Source organism: Chinchilla lanigera, unplaced genomic scaffold (assembly GCF_000276665.1).
Source record: "Chinchilla lanigera isolate Chin_1 unplaced genomic scaffold, ChiLan1.0 scaffold00012, whole genome shotgun sequence".
Taxonomy (NCBI): domain Eukaryota; kingdom Metazoa; phylum Chordata; class Mammalia; order Rodentia; family Chinchillidae; genus Chinchilla; species Chinchilla lanigera.
This window is the reverse complement of record NW_004955413.1, coordinates 143408-163775: the sequence shown is the minus strand read 5'-3', so window position 1 is coordinate 163775 and position 20368 is coordinate 143408. Positions and strand designations below refer to the sequence as shown.

The window sequence follows — 20368 nt, the reverse complement described above, 5'->3', positions numbered from 1 at the left end:
CCCAGGCTGGCCAACTGGAGAGGATCCTCCTGCCTCAGCCTCCCAAGTGCTGGGATTACAGGCATGAGCCACCACACCCAGCTACCCTTGTATTTTTTCTTTAAGACACAGTCTTGCTATGTAGTTCAGGCTGGTCTTTAACTCTCTGTGTAGCCCAGGCTGGTCTTGAACTTTTGGCAATCTTTCTGCCTCAGTCTCTTGAGTACTGGGATTACAGGCATGAGCCACCATACATGGCCACCCTTGTATTCTTATTATAATTCTCTTCAGTCATCATACCAAAAAGTACCTCATGCTGGTATGACTGACGTGTTCCCTGGAAACACCAGCAGTATGCCTTTTGTCACATAAGATGCAGTATCTTAACATAATAAATCTGTCCACACAGCAAAAAAGCCCCCCAAAACCCAAAAAAATGCATGTGATAAATATTGCTGCAGAATACATTAATCTTTTATCTTGATAGGAAATATAACCATTTAACTTTGACTCCCTTAAAGAGAGATGATACTTGCCTTGGAGGATCAAGGAAGAAAAAAATGTGAAATGCTTTGAAACTTCTAAGTTACACAGATATAAAATATCAAGGATACAAGAGATGAAAAGGCTCACAGTAAGTTTGTAAGATCAGTGGTTACAAACAGAAGCCCAAATTTGAGAGGAAGCCCAAATTTTAGAAGAGAACAGTGTACATTACGGAGTTGGGGAAACAGAGGAGGACCTCAAATATTTTAAACTATATTTTCCTACTGTTATAAGAGGACATTGTTTTCCCAAGTTATTTCCTGTTATACAACAGTAAATAATTCTTTGAGTTATATGGCTGGATATAACGAAGAATAAAACAAATAAGCTTTTTGTTTTCTTAACAAAAATAAAAAAATAAAGGGGCTGGGGATTTAGCTCAGTGGCAAAAGTGCCTGCCTGGCAAGTGCAAGGTCCTGAGTTTGGTTCCCGGTACCGGAGAAAAACCAAAAAAAAAAAAACAAAAAAATAAAAACCCTGACAAACAAGTCTTGATACCCTTGCCCAATTCAACAATGGCAATAACTACTAACAAGATTTATTACTCACTTTATGTCAGGAAACTAAACGACAAAACCTGGTACTGAGATAAATTAAATTAGACTTTTTGTTTTTTTGAGACAAGGTCTTGCTATATGGTTCAGGCTGGCCTCGAACTCAGGGTGATCCTCCTGGCTTTGCCTCCAGAATGCTGGAATTACAGGCCTGTGTCATCAAATTTGGCCTGGCACTTTTAATCTTTTACTTTGAATACTTTAGGACTGAGTCACTTCTAATAAGAGCAGTTTTCTTCATGTATAGCCAATAAGTGAAAAGCTGAATACAGTACTGACTTGTTATGACTGAATTTTAAAAACTGTTCAGTTCATGGACATTTTTACCAGTTTTCAAAAACTTTTTTTTTTTTTTTTTTTGCTTGAGATGGGTTCTTGCTATGTAGTTCAGGCTGGCCCTAAACTCACTGTATAATGCAGGGTGGCCTTAAACTCACAGTGATTCTCCTGTCTCAGCCTCCAGAGTACTGGCATTAAAATGTGTGCTATCACTACTGGCAAAATTTTTAATTCTTTTTTTTTCTTTTTTTCAGTCTTTTTGAGATAGGGTCTCACTATGCAGTTCAGGCTGGCCTTGAACTCATTTATGTAGCCCAGGCTGGCCTTGAACTCACACCCATCCTCCTGCCTCAGCCTCCCTAGTGCTGGGATTACAGGTATGCACCACCAAGCCTGGCTGAAGTTTTTACTTCTAATCTCTCATTGCTAATAAATTATAATAAACTATTGAGGATCTTACAGAGTACCTTATAGATGGCCATCAGCAGCTTGAAAAAATAGCATTAACATAATTTATCATTAAAAATAAGTTTTGTCCAATCTGATTGATGATCTTTTCCAATATATGTGAATAGTTTGAAACAACATAACTGACAAGAACAAGGACATTCTTTTTTTTTGTTGTTGTTTTTTTCCAGTACCAGGAATCGAACTCACGACCTTGTGCTTACCAGGCAGGCGCTGGGCCGCTGAGCTAAATCTCCAGCCCCAACAAGGATATTCTTAATAGGTACTGTTCATAATGGACTCTTGAAGATCCATTACCAAAATAGTTTATGAATAATGGTGTAGTCATATAAAGAGTCTCATAAACACCATACTGACCAGTGCACTATATAATGGTATAAGGCCAATAATACAGAGCTTAGAAACAGGCAAAATGGGGGTATATACCCCTTAAAACTATGGAGAGGTAGGCAGCACATGATTAGAGAAGGGTACAAGATGCTTGGATGCTGATATGATTTTACTGGTGGCTATGTATTTTAAAATCACTTGTGAAATTATATATGTGTTTCACATCATTATACAATTTTCTGGATATACTGTATGTCACAATTTTAGAAAAGTGAAACAATAAAATATGTAACTCAATGTCTACTTCTGTTTGGTATTTAAAAAACATTGGGCCAAGCATAGTGGCGCATGCCTGTAATCCCAGCACTAAGGAGGCTGAGGCAGGAGGATGGCTGCGAGTTTGAGGCCAGCCTGGGCTAAAAAGTGAGCTCAAGGCCAGCCTGAACTGCACAGCAAGTCCCTGTCTCAAAAAAAAAAAAAAAGACAACAACAAAAAATCAAAACAACACATTGGACTTCACTTCAAGGGAGATGAGAGATTTTAAAGTATCTGTCATTATTCCAGTTGCAAATCTTCACAATCCAGGTTGAGTCATCACTTTTGCAGGCCTTCCCAGCATCTCTCTTATCCCTTTCCTACTCTTTCTTCCCTAATCATCTGAATTAGATGCTTTCTTTTTTTCCCCCTCTGTACCCACAGCATAGTTATGTGAATAAATATACTGTGCTGCAATAGTCTGCTAAATTCATATTCCCAATTCTTACCTCTTCAACCATCTCCATGCCACTAAGGTCATAAACGATCTCAAGAGCAGAGACTACTTGCTGTCCTCTCTGCATACACTGTACCTCACACGTGGGAGGCATTTAATAAATATCCATGATTTCAGTGAGCAATACTTTTTACCAATTTTTACTACAGTGACACATGACAAATGTGATGAAAAACTTTTATTTCATAGTACATAGTTAGTATTTAATAAATGACATTACTAGGAGAAAGCTTTGCAATAGGAAGCAAGTTAAAAAAAAATATCCTCAAACTGAACAGTTGAGGCTAAAAAATTATCAACAAACATCAAAAGCATTAATAGGTTCACTCCTCTTATAGGTAATTTAATAAAAATATTCTAATAAATGAAAGCTTTATATATACTAGCAACTCAATTAAAAAAATTGGGTGGTAGTGATGATTGAACACAGGTCCTTTGCACTGAGCTACATTCTGAGCCTTTTTTTGTGGGGTGGTTTGTGACAGAGTCTAGTCATATAGTTTAGGCTGGCCTTGATTTCACTATGTAGCCCAGAATAGTGTCAAACTCAATGAGATCCTTCTGCCTCAGCTTCCCCGATGCTGGGATTATACAGGTGTGCCACCATAGCTGGGTAGTTTTAGCTTTTAAAAAGTAAACAAAACTTTCATTTGTAAATTGTTATAACATTTAAAAAAAGGAAGGAGCCAGGTGTGGTGGCATATGCCTGTAATCCCAGCACTTGGGAAGCTGAGGCAGGAGGATCATCGTGAGTTTGAGGCCAACCTGGGCTACATAAGTTGAGTTCAAGGCCAGCCTGAACTACATAATGAGACCCTGTACCCCTAAAAAAACCAACAACAAAAAAACAAAAAAGGAGAGCAAGTAGCCACACACTGAAATACCAGATTAAGGGCAGAGAGAATATATTATATTAATGTACATTTACCTTAGTATTTAGAATAGTAAGCACTTAATGAGTGTTCCCAGTCCTAACAAATATGGATTAGTTTGAAAGATGAGAAGAAAATACAGTTGAAAATAAATTTTCTAAAAAAAAAAAAAGTTCCCTAGTACTGGAAATTGAACCCAGTGAGTACTAAGCTATATCCTCAACCTTTTCTTTTTAAAAAAATTTTTAAGATAGGGTCTCAATAAATTTTCCAGGCTGGCCTTGAACTTGCAATCCTCCTGTGTTAGCCTCCTGAGCAGTTGCGAATACAGGTACATGCCACCATGTCTGAATCAATTTATTACTTTTAAAGATAGCTATGTAATTGGCATTTTGTTACTACTACTTAAATAAATCAGATGGTTTGATTTCTACTGTTCACTTATACCTAAGATTTATCATCTTTTATTCTTCCTGAGACAAATAAAAGCTATAAATTTGTCAACTACCTTTGAAAAGAAAATAGTCCACACATGGTTAATTATTATCTGCCTCTTCTGGTATAATGTATCACTTAATACTTTAAATACTCACTGTGGTTATAGCTCTTAACGAGGGTCTTTGTTTTTTTATTCTACTTCCTAAAATTTATATTAACTGTTATAAATTTGTGGGCCAGGGATATAGCTCAGTGGCACAAGTGCCTGCCTGGCAAGCAGAAGGTCCTGAGTTTGATTCCTGATACCAAAAAATAAAAAAAAAAAAAGAAAAAATGTTATAAATCTGTGAACAAAGAGAAGTCCAAAGGCAGTATCTCACCAGGGCACAAGTTAAAATTCTACTGGGTGTGTAGCTCAGTAGCAGAGCCCTTGTCTAGCATGCACAAGGCCCTGGGTTTGATCAGTAGCGCTGAGGGAAAAAGGGAAAAATTCTATCATTTAGGGACAGAGGAAATGAATTAGTGCTTTTTTTGTCTTTTTGAGGTAGGGTCTCACTATATGTTTAGGCTAGCCTTGAACTCACTTTGTAGCCCAGGCTGGTCTTGAACTCGCAATGATCCTCCTGCCTCAGCCTCCTGAGTGCTGGGATTACAGGTAAGTGTTGGGATTACAAGTGTGCACCACCACCACGCCTGGCAGAAATGAATAGTCCTATTCAAATCTCAAATCAAATAGTTTTTAGTTTTTAGACAGTCAGTGAATGTTTCCTATGTACTGGGTAACTATCTCAAAACAGTATTTATAACACCTAAAATTCAATCCTATTTTGACATTATCTTGGAGAGTTGATTTTACTTTTGGATTTTAATTGTCTTTTATAAAACTAAAGCCTAATGAACTTTCTTAGCAAACAGGAAAATACACTTGTATCTTGGTCAAGTATATGACCATGTCTTTAATCTATATTTATAAAAATACACAGGTTTGTACATGTCTGTAATCCCAGCACTTGGGAGGCTGAGGCAGGAGGATTGCTGTAAGTTTGAGGCCAGCCTGGGCTACATAATGAATAAGTCCAGGCCAACCTGAACTACATAGTGAGATCCTGTCTCAAAAAAACAAAAACAAAAACAAAAACAAAAACAAAAACCAGGCTATAACAAGTTTTATTTAAATTGGTAATTCAATAGGAAATATAGAAGGGAACATAGTAAGTATAACCTACAAAAAAAAGATATCATGAAATCAAAGAAACAATGCAGAAAAAATGTTACTAGATACATACATGCAAATTATTTCTAGATAAGGACAACTACCCAAGCCAAGTTTAGTATTTTTCCATATTAAGTAACATTTTAATTTTACAGGTTTTCAAAAGTAAGGTAAATAATAAATACAACTTTACTTTTGGTATTTATTCGAATTTTCTTGGAAAGGAAATGGATTATTTAAAATATATACATGCTTTTATGAATTTTTCATGAGGGAAGAGGGTGATGAGAAAACAGTAAAAAGCTGAATTACACATGAAGGATAATCTACTGGTAGAAAAAAAAAGAAAAAGCAGAAAAAAACTAGGTATAGTGGTACACGCCTGTAATCTCAGCATTTGGGAGGCTGAGGAAGGAAGACTGCCATGAGTTTGAGACCAATCTGGGCTACATAGTGAGTTCAAGGACAGCCTGAAGTGCATAGTGGGACCCTGTCTCAAAAAAATAAAAAGACAACAAAACCCAGGAAAACATCTAGTTATATCACAGGACTTATTATCTCAAGGCCAATTCTACTATAAAACATATGTTGTGTTCATAAAGAGAAATTTAAGAATGAAAAAAGTTGAAATTATTTTCTAAAATTGAAATAATCCCCACCAAGTATTAACATTTAGCTTCTAGCAATCCACACAAGAGAATGAAAAAAATTACTTCTATTATAAAAATCTTTACATCATTTATTTCAGGAAAGACACCTGTTCCTTGTCTTTTCATTAAGACTTCCTTCCCAAAGCTCAAGAAGACTTCAACGTGTGGACCCTCTTTCTTACTTTAATAAGAGGTTATTATTTCACCATCAAACTGACTTGGGAAACTACAAACACAAAACACACAACTTTATACTATTATCCTCTCCTGTGTCTTCTATAATTTTGCAATTATATTATACGTCAAGTAATTGTACTTCTGGGTTTTACTCTCCAAGTGTCAGTCACCCTCCCAGATTGTTCCTTCTCCAAGACGGATAGAGTTCAATTCTAAAGTCACTTTAGAATTAACAAACATATTCCATCAGATTATGTCCCAAAACATTCTAATATTTGGGTTTTTGAGATAGCCTAAACCTAACTGCATTACCTCTTTATCTTTTAGTCCCAGGAGCAATACTTCTTCCATAAGAGTGAGGCGGATGTCCTTTGAATCTCCAGAATCTTCATTATCTAGACCCCTCTCTGGATTAGTGTCTTCTTCAATTTCTACTTTCTTTTCAGAATTCTTGCTTACTTCTGTGCGACGGGTCCGGTGAGTTAATGTGGTCATTCTCACCTATTTCTGAAGGGAGTGTTGGAAAAAAAATATACTTAATTTACAAACTTAAATATATTGAGGAAGAAGTAATAACCAGGGGCTGAGGATATAGCTCAGTGGTAGAATACTTGCCTAGCATGCACGAACTCCTAGGTTCAGTCTCCAATACCAAAATAAATAATTGATGACCAGAAAAACTGAGTGTCCAACAAAGTATCATTCTCAAAGTACAACAGTTTAGACTCCAGAAATGGCAATGACAAGAGACCAAAGCAGTAATTCTAACATCCAGTAGAAATGATCATCTTTTAAGAGTGGTGATTTCTTGCATATAATCTATAAAGGAGGAATAAGTGTCCTCTGTTGTTTCTTCTCTTTCACAAAATGGATCCCCAAGTTATACAAGATGGAACAACAAAAAACTATGGGGACATAATGCACACTAGGTATAACTTCTGTAACATTCAATGATACTACATTATGAGACATACACAAAGAGCTGGGGTAGCATTTGCCAGCAAGCACAAAGCCTTGAGTTCAATTCCCAGCACCATAAAAAAATAAAATTTTAAAATGCACAAAATATAGAAAGTAAAACAGAACAAGAAAAAACTTAAACAGAAATATATGTTTTAATACTTTCTTCCCATACTTAGGGACTACTTTCATGCAGTCACTTTGGAGATCACTGACCTAGAGAATAACACTCAGAAAACTGAGTTGTAACTCCACGTAGGACACTTAGTGTCTCTCACCCAGCTAGTCATCTTGTGAGTTACAAATAGCTGACAACAAGAAAAACTAGCAGGAATGTTAAAAGATTAGCAAAGTTTTTCTCAATTTAAAAAAAAAAATGGCTGGGAGTGTACCTCAGTAATAGAGTATGTACTTAGCATGTGAAAGGCCCTGGACATACCCTAAGCACAGAAAAAAAAGAAACAGAAAAAAATCAAAACACATGTTCTTTTGTACCATGGACCACAGTTGTTTAAAAAATTCTAAATAATCAGTGATGAAGTTTAAAGTTAGTATATTTTATGCAAATCCAGATGTCTGTTTTTACAACAAACAATATAAATCAGCAATTATGTAAAAGACTATCTTTGAAATCAAAAGACAGTACCTTATGTTTCATCACTCTCAATATATACCGGTATTATATTTTTAAACATGTCTTTTCGGGGGCTGGGGATTTAGCTCAGTGGCACAGCGCCTGCCTGGCAAGCGCAAGGTCGTGAGTTCAATTCCCAGTACCAGGAAAAAAAAAAACAAAAACCCAAAAAAAGAAACAAAAAAAAAAACAAAAACAAAAACAAAACAACAAGAATACTTTAAAAAACCCAAAAAACATGTCTTTTCTTTCTGCTGCTGCTTCCTTCCATTTGATAAGGGTTACCTCCCTTTTCCCTTCCTCTCTAAATTTTACCTTTCTTCAAAGGCATATATATCACCTACCAAAGACCCACTGTGAAGCCTTAAATGAATCTCTTCATCCATCACCCATATGCCCTATGGCCAGGATTGGTTTCTCCTTCAGCTGTACTTTCATAAAACTTTATACTTACTTCCTTGAACGTATTTATTATAATCTCTCTTTTGGTATGGCTGTCTCTCAACTGTAATTTCTTGAGGGCAAAGTATTGTCTTCTTGGGTTTTATATTCTCCATAGCAACTAGCACAATGCCTTTAACGCTGTAACTGCTCAATAAATACATGCTGATTAAAATGAATACGCATAAATGCATGTAAATATTTAACACAGAAATACAAATGAGGTGTCTCATAAAAGGTTCTTTATACAAGGGTATACTTCAAATACTGCATAATTTTTGGTGGGAGACAAGGAAATTCAAGGAAGAACAGAACTACAAAATGAACGCTTTAGGATATTAACCCTATCTGGCATGAAATTGGCATTATCTCCTAACCCAATCCAAGAAACTTTAAATCTTTAGGGGGAAAAATAAGGAAGAATTTTCTTTCAAGAATTAACTTCCTCTGGATATTTGTCAGTTAAAATTCCTATTTGATAAAATACATAGGTAAGAATTAGTAAATAAAACTAGCTCTTTCTCCATAAAATAAATAGGTCTTTTTTTGATGTTAGGAAATCTAATTTTCCTGTTGCTTACCTGAGATTACTCCTAGGTTATGGCTGGAGGCAGGCTGCAGCTTGCACTTTATTTTAGGAGGACACCTGTTCCTTCCACCCTACCCAGTCCTACTAGGTGAAAAACTTCTCGGCCACCAAGAGAGCACAAACTTCCTGATCCTTAGATTGCAAGAAGGAATAACACATCAGCTTCCTTAGGATCACTAGGCAACCTACCTTGGTGTTTCTTCATAGGACCAATCAGAAACCACTAAGACTGACTTCAGCCAATCGGAGCTTACAAGGGGAGGCTCTTCCCCCTGCTATTAGGTTGCGATCCAGACAAACATCACCAAAAAAGAGGCAGGTTTAGGTTCAACATGACAGCTGATCAATCCAATGAGAGAGCCTTGGTGGAAGAGAGAAAAAGTGGGCTGTGCTCGCCACCCCCATTAAATCAGCCAATCAAAACGTCCAGTGAGCCAATTGCAAAAGGCTTCTTCTGTTGACCAATTTCACAGAGTAGCAGGTATGTTACTGTAGCAGTATATACTGGAGAAACAGGGTAAGAAGTGTTGGGATCCAGGGGCTGGGGATTTAGCTCAGTGGCAAAAGCGCCTGCCTGGCAAGTGCAAGGTCATGAGTTCGGTTCCTGGTACCAGAGAAAAACCAAAAAAAAAAAAAAAGAGGTGCTGGGATCCAAGCAGTTAAGAATAAACATTTTAAGGCCAGGCGTTGTGGTGCACGCCCATAATCCCAGCTCTAGAGAGGCTGAAGCAGGAGGATCACTGAGAGTTCGCTACCAGCCTGGACTACAAAGCGAGCTCAAGGCCAGCCTGAACTGCATAGTGAGACCCTGCCTCAAAAAAAAAAGAAAAGATTGTTTCTGACAGCCAGTTTAACCAGACTGTTCCAGAAAAACCTGATCTGAGCCAGTTTGTGGACGTTATTTGGTTTACATTAAACAGAATAGGTACATTTTTACCATTGAATACATACCATCATTCCCTAGGTAGTGCTTGTTACTGACAAGCACATGGCTAATGTAAATGTAATATGGCTGCTGAAACTACTATAGCAAATAGAAGTAGTCTTAAGCCTTCCTTTTCTACAGCAAACGAAAAAGGAATAAGTGGGGCTGGCATGCCCTAGGTCCTAGGTTTCTCATAAAAAATGCTGTGTCTTTCACACTCCCACAACAAAGTATGCCCAGTGGTTTTTTTTTTTTTGTACTGAGGATTGAACCCACACTTTTGCCCTGAGATACATCCCCAATGTGCCCTCCTCCTTTTATTTTATGTTTTAAAAAATTTGAGGCAGGATCTCACTAAGTCACTAAATTGCCCTGGCTGGGTTTGAACTTGAGATGCTCAGGCCTCAGCTTCTCAGAGTGCTAAGCAAAATTAATGCCTAAATGGGTATGGTGGTACACTCCTATAGTCCTAGCACTCTGGAGACTGAGGCAGGAAGATTGCCACAAGTTTGTGGCCAGTTTGGGTTACATAGAGAGTTCAAGGTGATCCTGAACTATATTATATAGTGAGACCCTGTCTCAAAAAAATATTAATACCTAGATACTTTCTGCTAATTAAATAAAAGTTAGAAGCCATAAAACAATCTCCAAACTGAGCAATTTTATTTTGTCTTTAAAAAACCAGTCATCTTTTTGTCCTGTAGTAAAAAAAGTTTAAAAAAGCCAAGTACCAATTTTTAAGTTGTACATTATATATGTCAATACAATATATCAATATATAGAAGAAAATTGTCTTAATAATAACACAATGACAAAAACAGCTAGTTATATGGTATAGTTTTAACAAAAGGAAAAAAGTGAATCCTACAAAGTTTTAATACCAAAATAAACATTACTTCAAAAAGTGGTTTGCATTATAGAATTTTAAGTTAATACAGATTTAAAGAAAGCATCCACTAACATGGAAGATAGATGGACATAGAGTAGATAAAGAACAGCATTTGTGCTACATTTGTGCTTTTGGGTTTGTTCAAAATTCTTAGATTTATCTTAGGTAAAATTAAGGACCACAATGTAATGGCCAAAAACTTCATTTTAGTATATGAACTGCTTAAGGCTGCATACAAATTTTCAGAGCTAGAGAAGAACACACCTTATAATAGTAATAGAGCACTTTTTTACTTTAAATAATGAGAACTTTCCAAATGTGCAGAAGAAAAAGTAATTTTACATATGTTCCTTTGGTTCACTGAACTTTCTCCTTTTGGGCACAGACTCTTGACTAGAAAAATCAAAGTGATGGAAGACCTGTTAAAAGAAAACAACTACTAAGAAAAGATTCTTGCCAGTTAAATATCTTTTATTTTGCATCTTTTTTATGTTTCTGAGGTTTCTCTCTGGTTTTAAAAATTATACCTAACATACATAGGCATAACTACTTTCTATTAAGACAGCATACTTGGGTTCTTTAAAAGTAAGGGTAAAACATTATTATTCAAATGTACATCTTTTGATGGCTGCTGAAAATATAGGAAGTGTGATGGAAAAACACAGTTTTAGAAAAACTTAGTACAGTAAAACATCATTGTTATTAATCCCTCTCAAAATATACTCCCCTCATTTTAAACACACTTATCCCATCCCATTAGTCTTTCCACTTTATGAAGCAGTCCTGGGAAGTCCTCTTTCAGAAGTGTCTTTAGCTGTGCTGCTGTGGCTGCCTCAATATTCTGAATTGATTCAAGAAGTTTACCTTTCAAGGTCATTTTGACTTTGGGGAAGATCCAGAAGTCACATGGTGTCAGATCTGATGAATAAGGTAGATAACATTTTTACAAGCAAAGTTTTCTGTCAGATGGGACCCAGGAGCAGCATTCACTGTAATTTTTATCACACCTTGTAGAGACACTCAAAAAACAGGACTTCTAGAACTGTTTCAGAAGGCATGAAGAATGATGTGATAAGTGTGTTTGAAGTAAAGGGGAGTATTTTGAGGAATTAATGACAGTGTGCCTTTTATTGTAATAAATTTTTTTGAGACAGAGTCTTGTCATGTAGTTTATGCAGGCCTTGAACTCACTACGTAGGCCAGACTGGCTTCAAAAAACTTGGTGACCTTCCTGCTTTTGCATTCCAAGTGCTGGGATTACAGGTGTGTGGCACCACGCCCAGCATTACTGTAATAAATATTTATTTTTAGACAGGGTCTCATTGTGTAGTTTAGGCTGGCCTTGAACTATGTAGCCCAGGCTGGCCTCGAACTCAAGGCAATCCTCCTGCCTCAGCCTCCCGAGTGCTGAGATTAGAAGTGTGTGCCACCATTCCCAGTTCCAGTTATATTTTTGAGATCACCATTTTCATATGTGATTTTTGAAAATGGTATATAGTTTTCAGTTCTTTAATTTTAACCAAGCAACAAAACTAATAAATCTAGTCTAACAATATAAGTATTTCAAAAATACATTATCTGACTTGATAAAATAGAGTTCCAAATATAAAACAACCATATAATTTAGGTCAGGAAAAGTTCATTCTCCTAACATACTAGGAGGAGATGCTATATTTTTAGCAAAAACGAAGTTTTGTTTTTGGTTCTACTTTAGTTTTTTTTTTTTTAAACTTTAGTTTTGTTTTCTAGAAAGCTTATATTAATTTTGGGTTCAATTTTAGTTCCATGTAAACAAAGTACTCTGAATATTCTTAAGTTATTTTCTCATTCTACTGACATTTTTCCTGACCCTGAGTTTTTTCTTTTATAAATTCCTCTAATAACTAAATTGTTCATGGAATGGGACAAGTATTTATTTATATGGAAAAAATTAATAAACCAACACATTTAATTTTATTTCAAAGTCAACCCATTTTTAAGAACAAAATATATCTGAGTAAGATTTGAATATCAGAGCTTTGAGATATATTCAGGGATAAGATCAAATTTATTTTTTTAATCTATAGCAGTGATATTCTGAGACTTGTCATTTTTCTCAACCTATACATTATTGTAAAACTTACTGTTTTCCCAGATGCAGGTTGAGTTCTCTTCCGAGTTTCTTTAGAAGATTTAATTGGTTGGTTTCCATGTGCCTCCACAAAGAGAGAATAATAATTAGTCGGTTATTTCTTTTTTTTTTTTGTACTGGGAATTGAACTCAGGACCTTATGCTTGCCAGGCAAGTGCTTGTGCCACTATATCCCCAGCCCTAGTTGGTTATTTCTTAAAGAATAGTCAACAGTTGATTTTTCAACCTTATATAGCTACATGTAGATTTTTAAAAATAGCTTTACTAAGACATAATTTGAACACTATATGATTTACTTATTTGGAAATACACAATTCAATGATTTTAAGTATATTCAGAGTTGTAGAACTTCTCACCTGTCAATCTTAGAACATTTTCATCGCCTCAGAAAGAAACCATAAATTCTTTAGCTGTGTCATTCTCATTTTCCTATCCTCCCACCAGCCTTAAGTTTTTCTCAATGGCCTTCCCAATTCTGAGCTTTACACAAATGGAATCATTTGATGTGGATTTTGGTTGCTGGCTTCTTTTAATTATCATAGTTTCAAGGTTCATACAAGTTATTGCAAGAACGGTACTTCACTCCTTTTTATGGCTGACTATTCCATTGTGTGGACATCTACAATTTGCTTATCCATTCATCTACTGATGGACATTGCAATTTTTCCTACCTTTTGACTATTGTGAGTAATGTTATCTGCGTGGTTATTAAAATGAAGATTAGGAGGGGAAATTATTAACTGTTATTATATTACTATTCTCTAAAAGGAGATACTGTATTTCTTACACTTGAAATGTCTCTTCCAACAGTAACTTCCTTAGTATATATACTGCTGAATATTTTCTTTTCTTTTCTTTCTTTTTTCTTTTTGAGACAGGGTTTCATTATGCAGTTCAGGCTATTCTGAACTCACTTTATACCCCAGGCTGGTCTCAAACTCACAGCAATCCTCCTACCCCGGCCTTTACAGTGCTGAAATTACAGGTGTGCACCACCATACCTGGCCTGAATATTTTCACTTCTTGACCTTTCCTAGCCATAACGCATTCATGATTCTCAAAATCAAGAGTACTCTGGCTGAGGGCTCATTTACAAAGCGTGAAATTTCAGAAATAAATTTGTGTTCCCAAAGCGTTTTTTAATCTTTTTTTTCCTCCCCAGTACTAGGGAATTGAATCTAGAGCACCACACTTAGCTACATCACCAGCGCTTTTATTAATTTTGAGACAAGATCTTGCTAAATTGTCCAGCTTGATCTTGAATTTGTGGTCCACCCACCTAGCCTCTCCTTGTAGCTAGGTTTACAAGTGTGTGTCATTGTATTATCTCCAAAACATCTTTATGTTACATTACAAGGAAATTTTCCTAGTTACTGTTTAAAATGTTTTCCTCTTCCTGTATGCTAGTAAAGAATACTCATCCTATATGGAAGCTGGCTAGAAAGAACCTTGTGTTGCTGGAAGTAGTAATTCTTGATATTTGTTTAGCACTTGCTTTTACCATCATACTAGTCTTAATGCTACTTTCTGCCAGTTCCAGCTTCCTAGAGTGTGAGGAGAAAAAGACACCCAAAATGGCACTGTAATTAACAACATTTGGGTGAATGTTTAACAACCAGCTCTGTGAGAGAAACATACCCTAAAGCATTTGTTGATTTCTGTCTTGTGGATATCATGTCCAATTTCAGTCTATCAACATGATGTTACTGAATGAAGATTTAAGAAGAAATATTCTAGTATATTACTGACAGAGTGAGTTATTTGTTCCTTAGTTTTGGATATAATATTTTACATTTTACAGAATGCTGTTTATTTACCCCTGAACCTTTAAGAGTAACTTAAAAGTCTAAAATCAAACATGAATTTCTATTTAGTATATCAAAAACTAAAACTGATTTTTCACTTAAGAACATGAAATTTACTTTATGCAAGATATATACAAAAGATTAATTTGTAATTTCTTATTAACAAGATAATCAATAAGACAGAACATTCTGGTATTCTAGGGAATTTTTCTGAGAATATAAATATTCTCTCTTCTCAAAGCTTTGTGGATTCCTCTAACGTACCTCCACTAAAATCATTCTTGTGCTTCTAGGTAGCCTATCCATGTTTTTATAGTTCCCCTATATCACTGCTTTTTTAAAAAAAGCTTATTGGTACATTTTAGATAATACATAATGATAACATTCATCACAGGAAATTTGTACCTGTACATGATTTATCTTGATTCTTTTTTTTTCCATGCCCCTCCCCTCCCTTCAACCTCTTCCCCTCCTTATTCACAAAGCTTTCTTTCCATTTTATCCTTCTTTTCTCATTTTTCTTTTCCCTTCCTTCCTCCCCCACAGTTCTTCTTCCCTTTTGAACAATTTCTTCCTATTTCACAATTTCTATTATACATTTTGTTCTTATTTACACTTTGTCTCTCACACCAAAGAGACAATGCAATATTTACACGTTTCCAATTTATTATTCCACTTAAGAATATGGTCTCAAGGTCCATCCATTTAGCTAGAAATGGTTCAAATTTATCCTTCTTTATGGCTGAATAGTACTCCAGTATATAAAAAACCTGTATCTTTTTTATCCATTCATCAGTTGATGGGCATTTGGGTTGTTTCCAAGATCTAGCTATTACAAACTGTGCCACTATAAACATGGGTGTGCACATATCTTTTTTTCTTTTTTTGGTACCAGGGATAGAACTCAGGACCTTACGCTTGGCAGGCAGGTGCTTGTGCCACTGAGCTATATCCCCAGCCCATGGGTGTGCACATATTGCTGTGGTATGATGCTTTTAATTCTTTTGGGAAGATACCAAGAAGGGGAATAGCTGGGTTGAATGGGACTTCTAGTCCTAGTTTTTTGAGGAATCTCCACACTGATTTCCACAGTGGTTGCACCAGTCTACTCTCCCACCAACAGCAGAAAAAGCTTCCTTTTTCTTCACAGCCCCACCAGCATTTGTTATTTGTTGATTTCTTGATAACAGCCATTCTCTCTGGGGTGAGATGGAATCTCAGAATTGTTTTAATCTCCAAATGACCAGTGATGTTGAACACTTTTTTGTATATTTATTTGCCATTTCTACTTCATCTGAGAAGTGTGTATTCATCCCAGATATCCATTTTTGGATTGGGTCTTTAAATGTGGAGGGATCTGATTTTTTTTTTTTGAGTTCTTTATATATTCTAGATATTAGTCCTTTGAAGAACAGCTGGCAAAAATTTTTTCCCACTCTGTGGGTTGTCTCTTCACTCTGTTGATTTCTTTTTCTGTACAAAAGCTTTTTAGTAAGCTGTTGATTCATTGCTTGTTTACTTTTGATTTCCAGACTTTTAACCAAGATTAGGAACTATTTGTTAACCAGATTATATCCTCAGCACCTATTAAAGCACTTAATAGGTATTTAATAAATATTGGTTCAATAAATGAAGTAGTAAAATAAACTAAATATGGGGTGAAATTACAAGGTTATAATGGAAAACAAACCTAAGCAATATTTACCATTTTATTCTGAAAGATTTTTCCACTTCGTGTTTTGCTTTCAGATACATCAAGTTCAGATGTTTTATTAACTAACTGTTCAACCTAGAAGAGAAAATAACTACATAAAACCATTTAACAAAACTTTTTCACAATATAATAAATGGGGTTTAAAAATTAAATCACATAACTGGATGAGGTGGCACATCCCTGTTGTCCGAGCACTCAGGAGGCTGAGGCAGGAAGATCACTGTGACTTCGAGGCCAGCCCTAGGCTATGTAATGAACTAGCGTGAACTACACAGCAAGTTCTTGTCTCAAAACCAAGCATTAAATCACACAAATTTAGGATCTTCTTATATTAAGTTAATGAAAACCAGTAATTTTGAGTTGGTTCTCAAAAAAGGGCAAAAGTAAAGATACCGAAACACACTGACACAGCTGACTACTCTCTGAACCGAGACACAAATGATCACCAGGAATTACCCTTCTAGAAGATATGAACACCAGCTCACTCCCATTTGAGAAAGGGGCTGGGCAGAGGAATGTGGTCAATCAATCATCAATTCCATTATTTCCAGGTTCGCATTCTTTGTTATTTCAATAATTTTACTGTGTTGTACACGTAAAAGAAAAACATATTCTGCTCCACCACAATAAAAATGTATTATAAACCATATTTGTAAATACAAAGCAGTTGGAATAAGTAATTGTGTAAGATTCTACTGAAGCCTGAAATTCTGAGATTCTATGAATAGTATTTAGGTTTATTACTAAATAAATTTGCAGTAATACGCTCAAAGCTTGTCAACATAGCCAGCCAGTTTTTGTTAATAATTAATATTCTAAATACTTAATTTTATTCTAAAAGATCTAGAATAAAAAAATCTGAAAATTAAATAATCGCATAAATGTCTTAGAAAAAAGTTAAAAGTCAGATGGAGCTATCAAGTTTATACCTGAAAATGAGAAATTGAAAGATTTGGACTTTCTTTACACCTCATAATTTCATCTTCCTCCATAATTACATTTGGTTCTGTGAAAAAAAAGAAACAGTTAAAATGATGTAAAATTGAATTGGTAATTAATCTATATATATATTTTTGTCTTTTTGAGACAGGGTCTCACTCTGCAGTTCAGGCTAGCCTTGAACTCACTTTGTAGCCCAGGCTGGCCTCAAACTCACAGTAATCCTCCTGCCTCAGCCTCCCGGGTACTGGGATTACAGGCGTGCGCCACCACACCCAGCTTAATGTATATTTTTGTTAATGTTTTTACCTCCAGTTTTAGAAGCTCCAGGGTATTTTTTCTGTTCTTCCATTTTAGTTTCAAAGTCAAAATCATCCTACATAATTAGGTTAAGAAAAAAATGGACACATTTAAAAAAATCAAGGGTAGAAGTATTTATGAATGAATTTATTTTATGTGAAATTTAAATATAAAACTACAACTATTTTATGCTTGCTAGACTTAAAAGTGGTCCTAGAATTACTATCACAACATAACTTATTTATTCAAATAAAATATAATTTATTATTTTTCCCTAACTAACTAGTGTTAGTTTAAGGACAAATAATAAAAATATTCAACTTTTTCTGAAATGCATGACAATCATAAGAATCTTTAGATTTTACTGCTGTCTGATGGCACTGTATTGACATGTTCATACAACAAACTACCATTTCTTTATTTTTTTGTTTATTTTTGAGACAGGGTCTCACTATATAGCTCAGGCTGACCTTCAATTCACTATGTAGCCTAGGGTGGCCTCTAATTCACACCTGGCTACCACTGCTTTATCACTATTTTTTGGGAGTGGTGAGGATCAAACCCTGGGCCTTGTGCATTTTGGGCAAGTGCTCTGTCACTGAGATACATCCTCCACCCATAAGCTACCACTTTTATAGTTCTGGAATTTCTGTGTGTTAGCATACACTCTGGCCATGCTGCACCTCTTATCAGGAAGTTAATGATGGATAGGCTCAGTCAGAAATAGCAATTTAAAATCTCAATTATAATTTATCATTGCCTTTGTGACATACTTGTATGTGAAAGAAACTCCAATAATGAATGCTACAAGCCAGGTGTGGTGGTGCATGTCTAATCCCAGCACTTGAGAGGCTGATGCAGGAGGATCACTGTGAGTTCGAGGCCAGCCTGGGCTACATAGTAAGACTCTGTCTCAAAAAAAAAAAAAAAAAGAATCCTGCAAAACCCCAGCTATATTTGTTTATAAAGTAATGCTAGGCTTTAGATTTTACAAAAGTTTTCTTCTCTGACTGAATTGAATATTGAATTTTCTATTTGTAAAACTGACTATTTGTAAAACAGAGCCTGGTTCAGAATAGTGAACCTCTGCATATACACTATCAAATTTAGAATAAAACGAAACAAGAGAAAACAAAAAAAGTGAGATTAAAGATATAAAATGTTAAAGATTAAAATAATGAAAGATTAAAACAATGATGACTTTCACATTTGCTGGGAATGAGGGAACCAAAAATACTCTTTTCTACTTCTGTTCACCCATTTTCTAATCAGTAATGAGACTGGGAATGAAATCTAAGTGCTAGACACAGGAGGACTATAAACTGAGTAATATGTTTTTCCTGCCTTCCAGAAACTTCCAGGCTGCTTTAAGGAAGTGACTTTCCAGGCCCTGAAGAAATTCATGCACAGGCTGTACAAGCATTTAGTTGGGGTAGTATATAACAGATTCCATCATTAGTTGGGGAACTGTACTAGTCCAGTGGTATTCAAATTATGTCTGACCGTCTTTTGGGTTTCTTCAGGGCCCACTATGAGGGTAGGTAAGATAGTAAGTGGCTAGGACTCTAGGACCATTCCTTGCTTCAGTAACAATAGTTGTGCTTTTAAATTCTGAGTATAATATTGTTTGAACCAAAGTAAAAAAATTTTAAAAATATAGGCTTAGACTTTCTTTAAGGTCCTTTCCAACCTTGAGTTTATGATTAGAATGCAGTATTTACATAAATATCAACCAGAACTATTAAAGTCCTCAGAATTAAATCAGGTACTTGTTACTATGGTGTTTTATAACTCTTAAAATACACTCACACTTATATAAAGCTCCTGTTCATCTTCTGAGTCATCTTTGTCCACCAGGATTTTCTGAAGTGGTGTTTTTAATCGTTTTGGTAATAGTATAGATGAATCAACATTTTCCATTCGTTCTTTCTCAGTGGTCACTTTTACTCTGAAGGTATGAAAAGGTGTTGGAACTTCTCCCACATTTAAGTACATAGGCTCCCCTTCAAATGTGACTCCTTCACAATCACCATCCTTAAAACCAGGAGGCTGGTAATCTGGGGGTGTAACTGCAAAAAAAGCAGGTATCAACTGTGCTGTTTTTAAAACTGAAGGAACTATTATAAAAACACAAGCAGACTAAATTTCAGACGATAAAAGTACATAAATTGAAAAATAGGAATCTCCCTCCTCCCACCTCCAAGTCCCCATTTTATTTTATTTTTTATTTTTTATTTTTTTTGGTTTTTTTCCAGTACCGGGAATTGAACTCATGACCTTGCGCTTGCCAGCAGGCGCTGTGCCACTGAGCTAAATCCCCAGCCCCTCCCCATTTTATTAATAAAGGTAACCTTTGTTTTTCTTCACTGGTTGGGTGACCTTGAGCAAATTATTATTTTTGTTATTGTTTTTGAGACAGGGTGTCAACACCTAGCTCCAGCAAATTATTTATTATCCCTGTCGAATAGGGAAAATAATAGTATTTATAGTCTGAGGTTTATTGTGACTGCAAGTTGAATTAAATGGTAAAATGTTCAGAACAAAACTGGTGGCCAGGTGTGGTGGTGCACCCCTATAATCCAAGCCCTTGGGAGGCTGAAGCAGCAGGATTATTTTGAGTTTGAGGCCAGCCTGGAGTACAACGGTAAGTTCAAGGCCAGTTTGAACGATATAGTAAGACCCTGTCTCAAAACAAAACAAAGCAAAGTAAAACATTTACTTAATCCCTAGTGAAGGACACTTAACCACCCATTATAGCCAAT

General features: G+C 35.7%; 2 protein-coding genes across 7 annotated transcripts in view; both read right to left on the bottom strand.

The window, feature by feature from the left end:
• The window catches only part of Golph3l (golgi phosphoprotein 3-like), a 28962-nt gene extending 19882 nt beyond the window's left edge, over positions 1-9080 (bottom strand). Inside the window, exons 1-2 of one of the 3 annotated variants that reach the window (XM_013511413.1) lie at positions 8896-9080; positions 6592-6786 (exon numbers count right to left, since the gene is read on the bottom strand). In XM_013511413.1, coding sequence (XP_013366867.1) covers positions 6592-6774 — 183 coding nt within the window. In that variant the 5' untranslated portion in view covers positions 6775-6786; positions 8896-9080. Of the gene's footprint in view, positions 1-6591; positions 6787-6894; positions 6977-8895 lie in introns of those variants that run through there. The other 2 variants (XM_005378663.2, XM_005378664.1) reach the window with 2 other exon arrangements.
• The window catches only part of Hormad1 (HORMA domain containing 1), a 25168-nt gene continuing 13194 nt past the window's right edge, over positions 8395-20368 (bottom strand). For 3 of the 4 annotated variants that reach the window (XM_013511411.1, XM_013511412.1, XM_013511410.1), the window contains 6 exons: positions 19416-19675; positions 17616-17682; positions 17297-17373; positions 16359-16442; positions 12841-12912; positions 10470-11136 (listed from right to left, as the gene is read on the bottom strand). In XM_013511411.1, the coding sequence (XP_013366865.1) occupies positions 11056-11136; positions 12841-12912; positions 16359-16442; positions 17297-17373; positions 17616-17682; positions 19416-19675 (641 nt within the window). In that variant the 3' untranslated portion in view covers positions 10470-11055. Of the gene's footprint in view, positions 8480-9092; positions 9265-10469; positions 11137-12840; positions 12913-16358; positions 16443-17296; positions 17374-17615; positions 17683-19415; positions 19676-20368 lie in introns of those variants that run through there. The other variant, XR_001232970.1, reaches the window with a different exon arrangement.